The sequence below is a fragment of the Lagopus muta genome, chromosome 17 (assembly GCF_023343835.1).
Source record: "Lagopus muta isolate bLagMut1 chromosome 17, bLagMut1 primary, whole genome shotgun sequence".
NCBI lineage: Eukaryota > Metazoa > Chordata > Aves > Galliformes > Phasianidae > Lagopus > Lagopus muta.
This window is the reverse complement of record NC_064449.1, coordinates 11,713,955-11,726,968: the sequence shown is the minus strand read 5'-3', so window position 1 is coordinate 11,726,968 and position 13,014 is coordinate 11,713,955. Positions and strand designations below refer to the sequence as shown.

At 43.6% G+C, this 13,014-nt stretch overlaps 1 protein-coding gene across 4 annotated transcripts in view; it reads right to left on the bottom strand.

The window, feature by feature from the left end:
- Positions 1–8: 8 nt before the first annotated feature.
- The window catches only part of GNB1L (G protein subunit beta 1 like), a 34,425-nt gene continuing 21,419 nt past the window's right edge, over positions 9–13,014 (bottom strand). For all 4 annotated transcript variants that reach the window (XM_048963968.1, XM_048963965.1, XM_048963967.1 and 1 more), the window contains 3 exons: positions 9,923–10,021; positions 5,375–5,590; positions 9–733 (listed from right to left, as the gene is read on the bottom strand). In XM_048963968.1, the coding sequence (XP_048819925.1) occupies positions 467–733; positions 5,375–5,590; positions 9,923–10,021 (582 nt within the window). In that variant the 3' untranslated portion in view covers positions 9–466. The remainder of the gene's footprint in view (positions 734–5,374; positions 5,591–9,922; positions 10,022–13,014) is intronic.

The window sequence follows — 13,014 nt, the reverse complement described above, 5'->3', positions numbered from 1 at the left end:
AAAACCACTGGAGCTGGTTTAATGGGTGTAAGTTCTCACAGAAGAGAGGTATTTTACACTGATACAGATTGTTAGATACACAAGTGACTTACAAACAGAGACATTCTGCTCCCACAGAAGGCTGAGAAATTCCAGTTCTTTTTCCAGAAATTGGCCCAAGGTATTTTAGCAATATGCCAAAGAAAAAGCTGTTGCAAAACCTGCAGCAGGACTCAGCAGCTCGTCCTCTGTCACTGTTCATGACTGGCCTTGCTCTGCCTGTTGTAAGTTTTAGAAGTCAACTCCCCTCCATGGGAGACGGAACTTTCCACGTGAACAGTCAGCACAGAATTTTAATCTAGCAGTTTCCAGACACTCACCTCTGCCTGGAAAAAAGTTCTACTACTTCACCAGGTCCAGGTTTGAGGTACTGTGTAAGGAATGGCTTCATCGATCCTACTTCCCAGTGCATGACAATGCAAACGTGTCATGTCTGAGTGTATATGGACCAGATGCTGATGCGGTGATCCTTTGCACCAGCTGCCAGCAGTCTGTCAGTGGGGCTGCTGTGGTCTGAGAAGGACACAGAATGGACAGTTGCGGTGTGGTAGTCCAGCACTGCTAAGGGCTTCAGTTTTTTCCAGCCAAAGATCCTGATGCGATGATCCCACCCTGCTGTTGCTACAATCTTCTTGTCTGGACGGATGGTGATATCAGATATGCCAGCATTGACAAGTCTGTGCGTTTTCTGAACCTGTGTGAGAAAGTCATAGATGAGCTCTGATTGTTTCAGGCAAGCAGAAGAAAATAGAACCTTCTGGGATTTTGAAGGTAGACCATTCACCCGTACGCACACTGGCATCACGCAGATGCTTTTCATCACACGGCAGATAAAGCATTAATGAGAACAGTTAACTTGACCTTAACTATCTCCAGCGCCATTCCCCGAATGTTCCTTGTGTGTTTTTAATTTGTATTGCATTTAAAGCTGTTTACATTTGGGGACAAGTGAAGCTGTGGCGCGAGGGTCTGAGACTGAGAATGAGACTGCGCAGCTTTGCCCTTCCAGCTCTTCTTTCATGAGTGGCAACGTTCAGAGCTCTGGCCAAATACCTTCCCCTCTCTTGCAATATTCCCATGCTGAGATTCTGAACTGTCCTTTAAACTACCCACTACTCATTTCCACTACTGTAACCCCTCACAAAAGCCCCAGTAAGCTGTAGCAGTATTTACCAGATTCTTGAGAGAGGAATGCTTCCAGGAATTACATTACAGGGTCAGGAAATCTGCAGTTCCAGTGCCTCTCCCCAAGGGACTTATTTACAGCAAATTCCAAGAAGGGGATTACAAACAAGTTATTGATTTCTACCTTGAAGTCTTTTGTTTCTGCTTACAGACTACTGCAGCACAAGTTTCCGAGGGGCACAATTAAATTGAAAGGTAATAAACTTCATTCTTGACTCACTGGGCACAGCCCTTGAAAAGAAGCTTGCTTCACTGTCACGAACTTCCCCTGAAACACCAGAAAAGCCCCACGTCATACAGTTGTGCTGTTCTCACCTCAGGTAACTTACATTAGTCAGCAGTCTGTCCCTGAAACACAGGCAGCTTGTGTTGAAATAGCCCAGCTTTGTCACAATGGGAAGACACCTTTTTAAGTGTATGCTGATCTCGACTTGTGGTTATTTGTAAGCACAACTAGGGATTACATTTAGAAATGACACATGCTGCTGTCTTCTTAGGACTAAATGTGTAACAACCATCTCTTGAAGCAAAGCTTAATGCATGTTATCTATTGTTTTCAGGAAAAGGGACTTAAAAGCACATTTTTATCTGAGTAACTTCCCTTCAAGATGAACATTCCAGGATGTTACGGGACTGTAGTACAGGATAGCAGCACGTATTAATTTCAGGTTGTGTTAGCTGTAATAGAATTCAGAAAACTGAAACTCCAGCCACACATCAGAGTTACTTTCACATGCAACTGAAGGCATACTGGCATTTTCCAGGAACAAAGCTGGAAGCAGTTGCTTCTCAGCGACGTAACAAGTGCCCGGCTCAAGCAGCAAGGCGTGCACCTCACTGAGAAAAAGACCAAAGGACATGTGACTGCTTCGTGCCTTCTCCATGCAGTCCTCTAAAGGACAAGTGTGTCTTCAACCAATTCACAAGGGACAGCGAGTTTTGCTAAGCCTGTTCAGTGGTTGGAGGCTGTCTGTGGGCCTCCTTGCAGCGCTGCTACCGCAGAACTTGTGCTTTTTGCTGATAGATACTTCCAAACTCCCCAGTTGCAGTAATATCTCATAGCTTCAGTGGGATTTTCGTTGCCATGTGTCTACAGGAAGGGGAGGAGCTGTTACATCACCGGCTTGGCAGCTGGAAGTAAGATGGGCCTTTCTCTGTAACTGAGATTATTAGCTAATGGCTATAGCCAGTCCTGGGTGTGGTGCTTCCCATCATTACTGTCAATTATGTAGGTGAGATCCATACAGCAAAATCAGGACGACTGGGTGAAATTGCATGTCAGCAGCACGCTACAACTTGAAAATGAAGCCTATAATGGAGATGCCTTTTGGCTATGGAACATGAGGGAACAGTGGGCATTTGTGCACAATTTGCAAATCCAGGAGGTGAGAGAGGAAAAACAGAACAACTTGCTCAAGGTTTTTGCAGCCAGGTGAAATCCTGTTGCCAGGATGTGGCCACAGCGTCAGTAACAGGCAAACACTGTAGCCAAATACATACCAACATTGTTTCCTAATCAGAAAGCTAATTTAGAATTTAGAAAACAAAGCCACCAACAGGTGAGCTGCTTCCAGCCAGTCATGGCCAAGGACACTTGTATCTACTGGCAGATTCATGAAGAAATTTTGACATGCTGAGACCAGATATCCACCTCTCCTTTCCTCAACACTTGCCATCTACGATTTTTCTTATTAAAATCAGCCTCTCCTACACCCAAATTATGTGTTTGAGCTGTTTTTTAAGAAGTAGCAAATACAGCAGCAACTTCAACGTTAGCATTTAAGGGAAAAACCTCAGTAACCCAACCAACAGAACCTGCATGCTTACCTACACTGCAGCTTTCATAGAATTTTCTTTCTTGCCCCATAAAAGTCGAGTGCTCCTTTGATGACTGGATTTTAGTTCTGCTTCGTTTATTCACCTGTGGAAGCTGTTTACCTCCTACTTTCCATCACAAATGTAACCACTTAATTATACTATCTCAGCCAAATCAGAAGGCTCATAACCAATCCAGTCATCTGCTGACAGAGATGATTTCAGCAATTTTCTTGTACAAGACAATGCACCACTTTCCCCATAGCGATAAATGATGAAGTACCTTCATCATCTATTCACTGACACACTGGAACGCTGCCACTTAAAACAGAGCTGAAGTACCATCATTGCATCATTATTTCTCCAACAGCAGATAGCTATGCACCACGTTTACTTATTAAAACCTTTTAGAATAAAAATAACGTGCCACTGAGTGGCTTTCCACCATCTACCATTACCTCAGGTAACTGGAATGCCAAAAAAGAAAAGTCCCCATCTGGTTTTTATTATTAATGTAATAGTAGAGAAAAAACCCCACAAGCTATGTCCTTGACAGCCTGTAGTGCTCACATGAAAGATGCACTTTATTGGGGAATTCACACCACGCACGAAGCACCAAGGCATTACTTATGGGTTACAACATTTGGCATTTAAATTTCTCCTGAGAAATACGGCCATCACTGTGATGCTCTGAAGGCGTAACTGACCGCGAGCGCTCTGTGGAAAACAACTGCAATATTTCAGGTGAACTACTTGTTATTTTTCCCCGAGTCCTACCCTGCATTACAATTAACTCATAAGTGTAACATGCTGTGAAGAGCAGGATTTTCTTTGAATGCCCTGCTATAATTAATAGGAAGGAATGACTTCCTCTCCAACAGCAAATATCCGAACCTTAAAGAACCCTGTCATGGTGTCAGATTTCCAGAAAACCAGGCTCACTACCAGGTCTCTTACTGAGCCTTACCTACTGACTGTCCTTCAGCTTCCCTGAGCAATGGACTCCAGGTGTGGGTTGTGGGGGCAAACGTGACCAAGCCCAACTAGGACAGCTATGCACCAGACTTGTTAAACTCTGCTTTAATCACATTCACTTGCTACTTCATTGCTGCTCATTCAGAATCCAGAGTGCCTCTCCTATTTCGTGGCTAACTGCATATTAAAGTTGGCTTTCTCCTCAGCACCTGGTGAGCTCTGTGTGCTGCAAACGGCACCTCAGTGGGTGTATGTGTAAAGCACGTACTGAATGCTAGTGCCGTGCTGATCCGTCAGTTCTGTGGTGATCAGATCGCGGCTCCTGACGGCGCCCCCACATGATGTCACTGCCAAACGCCCAGGGAATTGCTGTTCTTGTAACTGTTCAGAAAATGGCATCAACTCATCACGCTACCTCACAAAATCTGCAACAGCTGCAAGCACTAAGAGCAGTTGTTTCTTCCTTGAATCCGTGCACCCAATTGTTCTGAAGAGATACACGGGCACACAGAGGCAATGTGTGTTCAGGGAACAACTGCCTTATCAACAACTGCAAAAAATAAAGCGCTCAGCAGTGCAGGGGCAATGGATGGGCCATTTTCACTTTCAAGAGCCTTTATTTACACAATTTATTTCCACACCTACTTAAAACCTCCTTAACCCCTTGGCAATGTTGGAACACTTGCTTAAGTTGTCTAGATTAAGCAATATTTATTGCCATTCACGAGCAGAGACTGAACTGGTGGTGATTACGAGACCTACCCCTAAACCTGCCACTCCAGGTGCATACAGCTCAGACATAAACCTACATAAACCAATATGAACTTATTCTTTCCCTGTCTCCAGCTAGCGTGCTAGAAGTGCAAAGGGAAGCTAGCTGCCTACACCTCGCATCCTCTTAGCCAGGCTATGCCTGTTCTTTCAGTTTGTCAGGTATCTCATGCAATGTTCTGTCTTTCTCCACAGCAAAAGGAAAACTCTATCCATTCAAGCAGAACCTCTGGAAAAGCAATCCTTTGTTTCTCATTTTTGTAAGTCATTTATAATGTTTGAGACGTTCTGAGAGCTGGATACTACTAACGTGATAAATGAAGACATGGAGGCAATGGTTTGAGAAATGCTAGGCCTGCACGCCTGCTGCAACTTCAGTAAAACCAGAAACATGTGAGAGCCTTTTTTTTTTTTAAATCCTCACCGTCCTTTGTTAAGTCTAGGCACACAGCACAAGCATTCTAACCAGTCTGTGATTAATTAGCTAGAGGTCTGCAACAACTCTTCTCCATGACTAAATAATTTTTTAGTCTATCAAACTGTTAGTGCAAAGTGGGATAAATGACACTGAAGGGCCAGCGGCACTGACCTGCAGGTTCTGTTGCTCATTGAGGCTCCAGATGCTAAGCACCTTTTCGGATGAGCCCGAGATCCCTTTGGCCTTCTCTGAGTCAAAGTCAAGGCTCATCACCGGCTCCTGGTGGCAAATAAGTTGGCTCAACACTTTTCCCGTTGACAAATTCCAAAGGAGCACCGATCCATCTTCATAGCCGGCCAGAAGCGACGGCTGTGAACCACAGCTGCCCTGACCAAGAGAAAAATAAAACTGTTTGAAAAGTGAGCAGTCTGTTTGTGAAATTCTCACCTCCAACTAGGTTTTATTAGATCAGGCATCGAGAAAGTAAATGAAAATGCTGACAGATGTAATAGAGAAGAGTTTAGAAGTCTAACTGCCAGTGCCACCAGTAAGGGCGCATCTCTGTGTTTCCACCACTTTTACTAACAGCGTTACCAGCAACTGCTGACAAGCACTCAGCTTCTGTATCAACACGTAACATTTCACACTTGATGCACGTAGCAGATACCTAATGCATGCACGTATATTATATTCACACACAGAAGATTACTGAAAGTCCAATCTATAGCCCTGTACATCGCTTGCAAAAAAACTGCCTGAAGTTTCTGAAGCTTTAACTCGTGGCCTAAAGTTCATTGCAATTGTTAAAAAAATAAGAAATAGAAAAATAAATAGAGCAAGGGACTCAGCATCGAGCTGTGCAGAACCATGCGGGCACTGAGCCACGCACCAGTGCAGCTGCACGCTGCCAAAGCAGGGCTGCTCACAGGGACTGCAGGCACTGCAGCACATCAGGCTGGACACCAAACCTCTTCAGAGACCTCTGGGTGAGCCACCAAGGGGTTAACAGGCGCCCGAGTCCCACTGTAACCAACTGAAGGCTATTTTGATTAATGATGTCACAGGCCAAAGGGCACGGCACCCTGGGCAGACACCTAATTTATTTAAGCCTCTGAAATAACTCAAAGAGGGGAACATTACTGGATTACATGTCACACTTAAGGAAAATATTCATCATCGCTCCAGCCAAAGACTAATGACCCTGTAAGCACCAACGGGCTGCGTGAGTGAAGATGCAAATCCCGAATGAAAAGCAACTAAATAACAAGCATCTGTTGCCAGGGTTTTTTTAATAGGAGAGAGACAACGCACCAAACAGACACTGGGATGATGACCACCTCCTGCAGGGACACCAACCTAAGAAACGCATCCCAGAGCTTATTCAGTTACTTCCAAACCTGTCCTGATCCTACGATCTGTTGTTCAGTGTTGGAAACAAACTCAAGTTAAAGGATGTTTATAAAGAAATAGTTGTCACTGGCATCGCACGATTGAATGAGGTTCTTCAAATGGACTTGCTGCCAGTGGTGTGCTACAAGCCTGCACTGACCAACAGCTCACCACCTCTATTAATGGCCCAGCCTGCTCTCCCACGGGTGATTATTTCTTCCAGGGGGAATTTAACCAACAAGAGATGGGTGGTCTGGGAAATAAAGCTGCTGAGTAAAAGCACTGCGTTCTTTTTCAGATTTATTCAGCCCAAAGAAACATTTAAACGAGGAATAAATCTTACCATGCAGGGAACAAAACTGCTCCTTAAAACAAGGAAACAAAGCAGGTCTGCCCTCACCTCAGATCCTGTACGAGTCTCACTCCTTACTTCAAGGTTCCTTTTCTTTGGAAGAGGCAGGGGCCTTGCTTTGGCCACATGCGGGCACATCTTTTTTTTATTTGTTAAAATAACATCAGAGCAAAGAATAACTGTCAAATATATGCAAGTTCACAATGTTAAATGTTAGGTATTTTGGATGGAGAGTGCTCTTTTTTTAAAATGTTGGGGTAAAGAATAAAAATCTGAATTAAAATGAATTTTAATTAAAAAAGAAACAAAGTATTTTATAGGTACATTAAGTTTAAGAATGCCCCCAGTTTGGACAGAAAAACTGAGAAGAGCTGTTACTGTAGTGCTCTTCTGGGAGCACACTGCTCTTCTTGAAGCTCTTCTTGGATGGTCAGACTTTCCTTATCCAACAAAACAAGACTGGGACGGGCAGAGCTGGGTCTTCTGCCTCAAAATAGGGAGGCCAAGTGTTGTGGGTGCTCCCCACCTCACAGTGGGCGCCCAGCATCACAGCAAATGGCCAGCAGAAACATTTCTCTTTCTGCTGCAGGTATCTCAACTTCACTTCAGAAATGGAATTTGCAGTGAGAGATTGGGCTGTTTTAAAAAGCGTTTTTTTCTGTGAAAGCAGGGGCTCCTGTAGCTCCTCCTGACATGCTCGAGCGTGTAATACTTTAATGAATACATATACCTGAACTTAATAACAGCTATTGAAAGATTGGAGAAGCTCTCAGTCTGATGCCTGGCCTTATCAAGCAGTGCTTCACAACAGCCCACTTATTTCAGCTGTACATAATGGACACTTCTGGAGAGACGACTTTGCCAGCCATGTTCTGGTGTCAGTGGAAAATTTAAATTACAAATCATCATTCTTCCTAAACAGAGCAGTTCGATGTTGCATTTGGATAACTGTCAAGGAAGGAAGAGAAGGTGATCTGCTGTCAGCTCAACAAGAATAATTGCTATAGTTTATATAAAGTAATAACTCTGCATTTCCAGTTTCTACATGTATTGTTCCCACTGAATTATTTTGTTTGTGCCCTTACGCAACACAATGCCTTCCCCACAGTACAGAAAATGAAGGGAAGGCCATATTTACTCCTGCAAATCCTTACCCCACCCAATTAGTAACAGCAGAAAGGTGTGAAGCTGAAGGAACAACGTATTCAAGATTGCGAGTCTTCAAAAGAGAAAGGAAAAAAGTGAATGAGGCACTGAATAAGTGAAGGACAGATTTAGAGTCAAATGAGAGGAAAGAAAAAGTTTCAGAACAACAAAATAAAATGTTGGTATCTTTTAAACTGCTTAGAAGCAGCGAGCGTGGCTCGATCCACAAGCCTAACACAAGCTTCATCTCAGGTCCACTTTGAGAGAGTTCCCAGCTCATGCTACTGCCTGTAAGACCCTGAGCTGCCTCTGATCAGGAAGGGTGCAGCTGGGTTAGCTGGCATCCTGCTTCATGGTTACAGGGTTACTCATGGCCCACTTAGGGAACCACAAAACAGAACACAGAGCAGCACTTCAGTGCTCCAAATAATTACTTGTCCTTAAAGAGCATCCTCCTGCCCTGTGCCTTTGAACTGAGTTCAACACCTTTGTAAAAGAATTAAAAATAAAAGAGTAAAATAAATGTGAGACTGCAGCTGTCCTTGTCTGTTGCAGTCTAGGAAGTTGTGGTAACTTACCAAAGTTTTAGTTTGCACAGAGTAACTCACCTCTCCCAATTCCCAGTCTTATCCTTTATCCCTACCGCCAACAGAATTGAAAACTTACTTAAAAACAAGACTCTGCACCTGCTCTGCTTCCTAGAGGATCAGCAGATTAGTTCATGTGGGAAGCATGGTGAGAAAGAGAACTCCTTGTACAGGCAACAAAGTTTTGAACACTGTACTTTCCCTCAATTATCTTCATCTTGTTAAAATACGTCCAGGCCACAGAGAGCCACGTTCATTTCCCTGAGTACCAACTGCCTTTTTAGAATAAACTTTGTTTAATGAAAACCTGATTAGTCTACCTGTCTTTTCCCCCCTAGCTATTCCTCCATGGGACTTACACTGTGGCCTCTCCTACTTCTCCTTGATACCAGCAACTGAATTCCTCTGGACTTCACCCGGCTCAGGCCCCGAGTGAAGACAGCGGTGCCTCAAATGCGCAGCGGATCAGTACTTTGTGCAGCTGAAACCAACACAGATCTTCAGATGGAACTGAAGGGAATCACGTGGTTGAGATCAGCTCAGATGGTGCTGCAGACCTGTAACTGTCAGAGGTCAGGGAGTAAAGCAGGGAGTCTGCATTGCAGCTAATTTGGGGGGATTTAAAGCCCACCACTTGAACTCCTTTCTCTGCTGCCGCCTTCCTGTGCTACTTGCCTTTCCCTGCTGACATCCCATAAGCATCGCTGTGCTCTGCAAATGTACTTTTCTGTTGTTTATTTTTTGTTTTGTTGTTTTAATTAGCTGTTCTTGTTTACCTTTTAGTTCAAAGCCAGTACAACCATAAATATCTGTTCCTATTGTATGCTGGTAACAGGAATGTTCATAGAGTGCTTCCTTACCCTGGGGGCATTAAAGTGAACGTAACCTGCCACTACAATCACTGTCTTTAAGTAACCCAATCGTTTCTCATCATTAATAAGGCGAGAAGCTCTATCAAACAACTGGCTTCAGTAAGTCACTCATTTTTCCTCTTGATTGATGCAAAAACTGTGCCTATCCTAAGGATATAAAGCCTTCCCTAAGTATTTGCAAATCTTCCATTAAAGCTTGGAGAGCTCTGAAAGTTACATTAACGATGTTCACAAATCTTTCCCCCCTTTAATAGTATAATTACTTGATTGGTTTGATAATAAATCAAAATCCAAGTGAAGAAAGATTCATGTGCTTCACATAAAATGAATCACAGGGAAAACATTTCACAATTAGCAGGCACTCTTGCCTTACCTGCCATAACTTCAGACACATGGGCATGCCCAGCTTGGCACTCATCTCTGGCTTCAAGGTACAGACTGACGTCTTGGATGGTAGCTCCAAAACCTGAACCTGACATCAGGAAAACAAGAGTATTTGGTCATGCTCCAGGTCGAAATTCTGCTGCTAATCACCTTAAAAGACTTGTGTTTTTAAGGCTAGTGTAAGTACTCCCAGTAATAAGCTGTCTGGAGGAAACTGGGGAATACATGTTAAATTGAAGCTTAGGGGAATCTACAGGTGAGCAGTTCTATGAAAGACCAGACAGAAGTGCTAGGAGGTAACTTCATCCTCCACTGTTCTGTTACCTCTTCTGACTTCTTTCCTTAGAGCAGGTGATGTGCATTACAGCAGGTAAGAATGCAGACAGCTTAGTCTGAAAACACTTCCCTGCTTCCTTCCCCTTTCTCTGTCTTTGTAGTGAAGTTTTTCTGTTATGTTCAGTTGTGGACACTTCTGTTGTCTCTTCTGTTCTGCGTGGCAATACAGAGCTTGTGTGGATGGACAGCCACCATATATATCTGAAGTGGATTTTCATTCACTGGTTGACTGCACTAGCAGAACTTAACACCCCAAATCATCTGCTCAGTGCAGGCTGGAGCACCAACAGCACACTGGTATTTGTACCACAGTGCTGTCTGACCCTGCTTTGAACAGGGTCAGGTAATTCTGTGCTTAACACCTGTTCTCTGTCTGTGTAGCAGCCCCCACTTTTTCTCGCGCTGAAGGCAATGAATTATGGGTTTGTCTTTAAAAAAAGTGGGGCAAAAGTCTTTCTTGTGCCAGAGAAGCAGCTCATCTCCACCACAGGATGATGGCAGGCGAGATCAGGGGGTCTGCCTTTGCAGTTTGGCACTGCAAGGTCTTCAGTCTCTTGCCTGACACAGAAATGCTTTACTTGGGGCTAAACTTGAGCTTGGAACTATGGAGAAATACCTGATGCTCCTGGAAGCAAGTTTTTGACACACACATACACACTCACACACACATACACACTCACACACACCCACCATACACACACACACACACACACACACTCACACACACATCTTTCTCACACACATACTTAATCACTGAGGTGATCTTTTATTTTAATTAAATAAGCAACAGCCTACATTATCTCATAAAAGTAAAGGACTTCAAATATTTGATAAATCCAGCATCACCAGCCACTCTGGATTATTTCAGAATGTGCGAAGGCCCAATAGTGCTGGTGGACAGCCCAAGACATGTGAATTTCCTTAAGCATCTGAGATGAGGTATTAAACAAATATGGCTCCTCTGGGAACCATCAATCAAGACTGCAGCAGCTGCAATGGCTTTCCAATCCCATACCTTTAGTTCAAAGCTTGCCAGAACATCTTCCTATTTCTAGAGATTGTCAACTAGCCTGCCAAAAGCCAGCTGCACTCTAGGACTGCAAGTCAATGATGTACTAAACACAATATACACAGCATTTTCTAAAGCCAGTTAGCAATGGAGCAGGAAACTGTTCTCCAGATTTGACAGATGGAGGCCATAGCAGAGCCTTGCAGTGTACAGACCAAAGTTGGAGCACCTGGGAATTCTGCTTCTTTGGAGCTGTGCTCTTAACAAAAGATTCTTTTCTCTTGGCAACTTCCTTGCTATCAGTATAATGACCAAGTTAGCTATTGGAGAAAACCAGCTGTAAATATGGAGGTGACCCACTCTCATCTTGTGCCTTTCATCACTGGCTCCCCGCAGGGCATCATCTTCCAGACTACAAGAAAACCAGGACTGCAACTTTTAGTTAACAAGGGGAGATGAACGCACTGGGATAAATGCATCTCTGCAGGTTAAGAGTCATTCTTAAAAAGCCACTCCTTTATTTTACCTTGACTCAAAAGGAAAGACCTCTTACAAGGGCTACGGTTGAGCCTGCGGAGGACAAAGGAAAGCAGAGAAGAGGATTTTTTCTGCAGAAGGCAATCGGGCTGAGCTGCCTGTGCTAGACTGACAGTTCCAGACATTGCCTGCATTAGACAACTGAGCCCTAGAAATAAATACTATTTCATGTATTTTGACATCTGTAACCTAAAACTTGAAGTTCTGTGTTTATATTGGTTTTGCTTAATAGGAGAAAGATTTTCCTTTGCCTGAGGTTAATAGTGTTCCTGGGTGGCTAAAACTGGCCACAAGGAAACACACCCTTTTTCTTTTCCACATTAATAAAGCTTTTAACATGTTTCTGGCAAACTGGCAAGAAAAGTGCATGTAACTCATAATTGGTGATTTAAATGCAATCACGAACAAATAAATGCCTGTTCAGATCTCATTATTTATGGACTGAACCTGCTTTAAGACAAAATTACTCTTCTTTGGGCACCAGCCAAGCATAAACACTTATTAAGTCTTAATTTTAATCATAAGCTGCAAATGTACTGTGTCTCACAGTGCTGCCTATTTGGAAACACTGCATATTATGGGAGCGTATGTATGTGCATTTATTGAAAACTGACAGAGTTCCAGTGTCAAGTTCACACAGAGAGAGGAAATCTTACCTCAGGAGACAGCAAATCATTACCAGCTTGCAAAGCCCAAGCAAACAAATGAAAGTAAACCAGAGATGAATTGCAAGAGACACTGGGGTAAAGCAGCTCCTCTCTATGACTATTTAATTCTTTGTGAACAGTGTGTGTGCACTTCGACTGAAACAAGTTCCTCTCCACCTGATGCAAGACAGCACTTTTCAGGTTTAAGTTAAATATCATTGAGCACCTCTGTCAAACAGGAGCAGTTCTCTGTTTGATCACAACATGGATGCACCCGAGAACGGTTTCATCTCGTGGCACAGAGGCTGTTTCTCCACTTACTCACTTCTGTAAAATGCTGAATATTGTGGCTGTGGGCCAGCACAGTACTGACACACATCTCAGCTTCGGAGTGACAAAGAGCCCCCATCTCGCAGTGCAGGCGCCGTCCCACACACTGCTTAGTGCACACAAAATGTAACTTTCAGGATATACATCCTGCAGTCCAGGTGAGCTCCTGATCTTCTATGCTTATGAACAACTTGCAATTTAACTACAACATCGCTTTTGTTT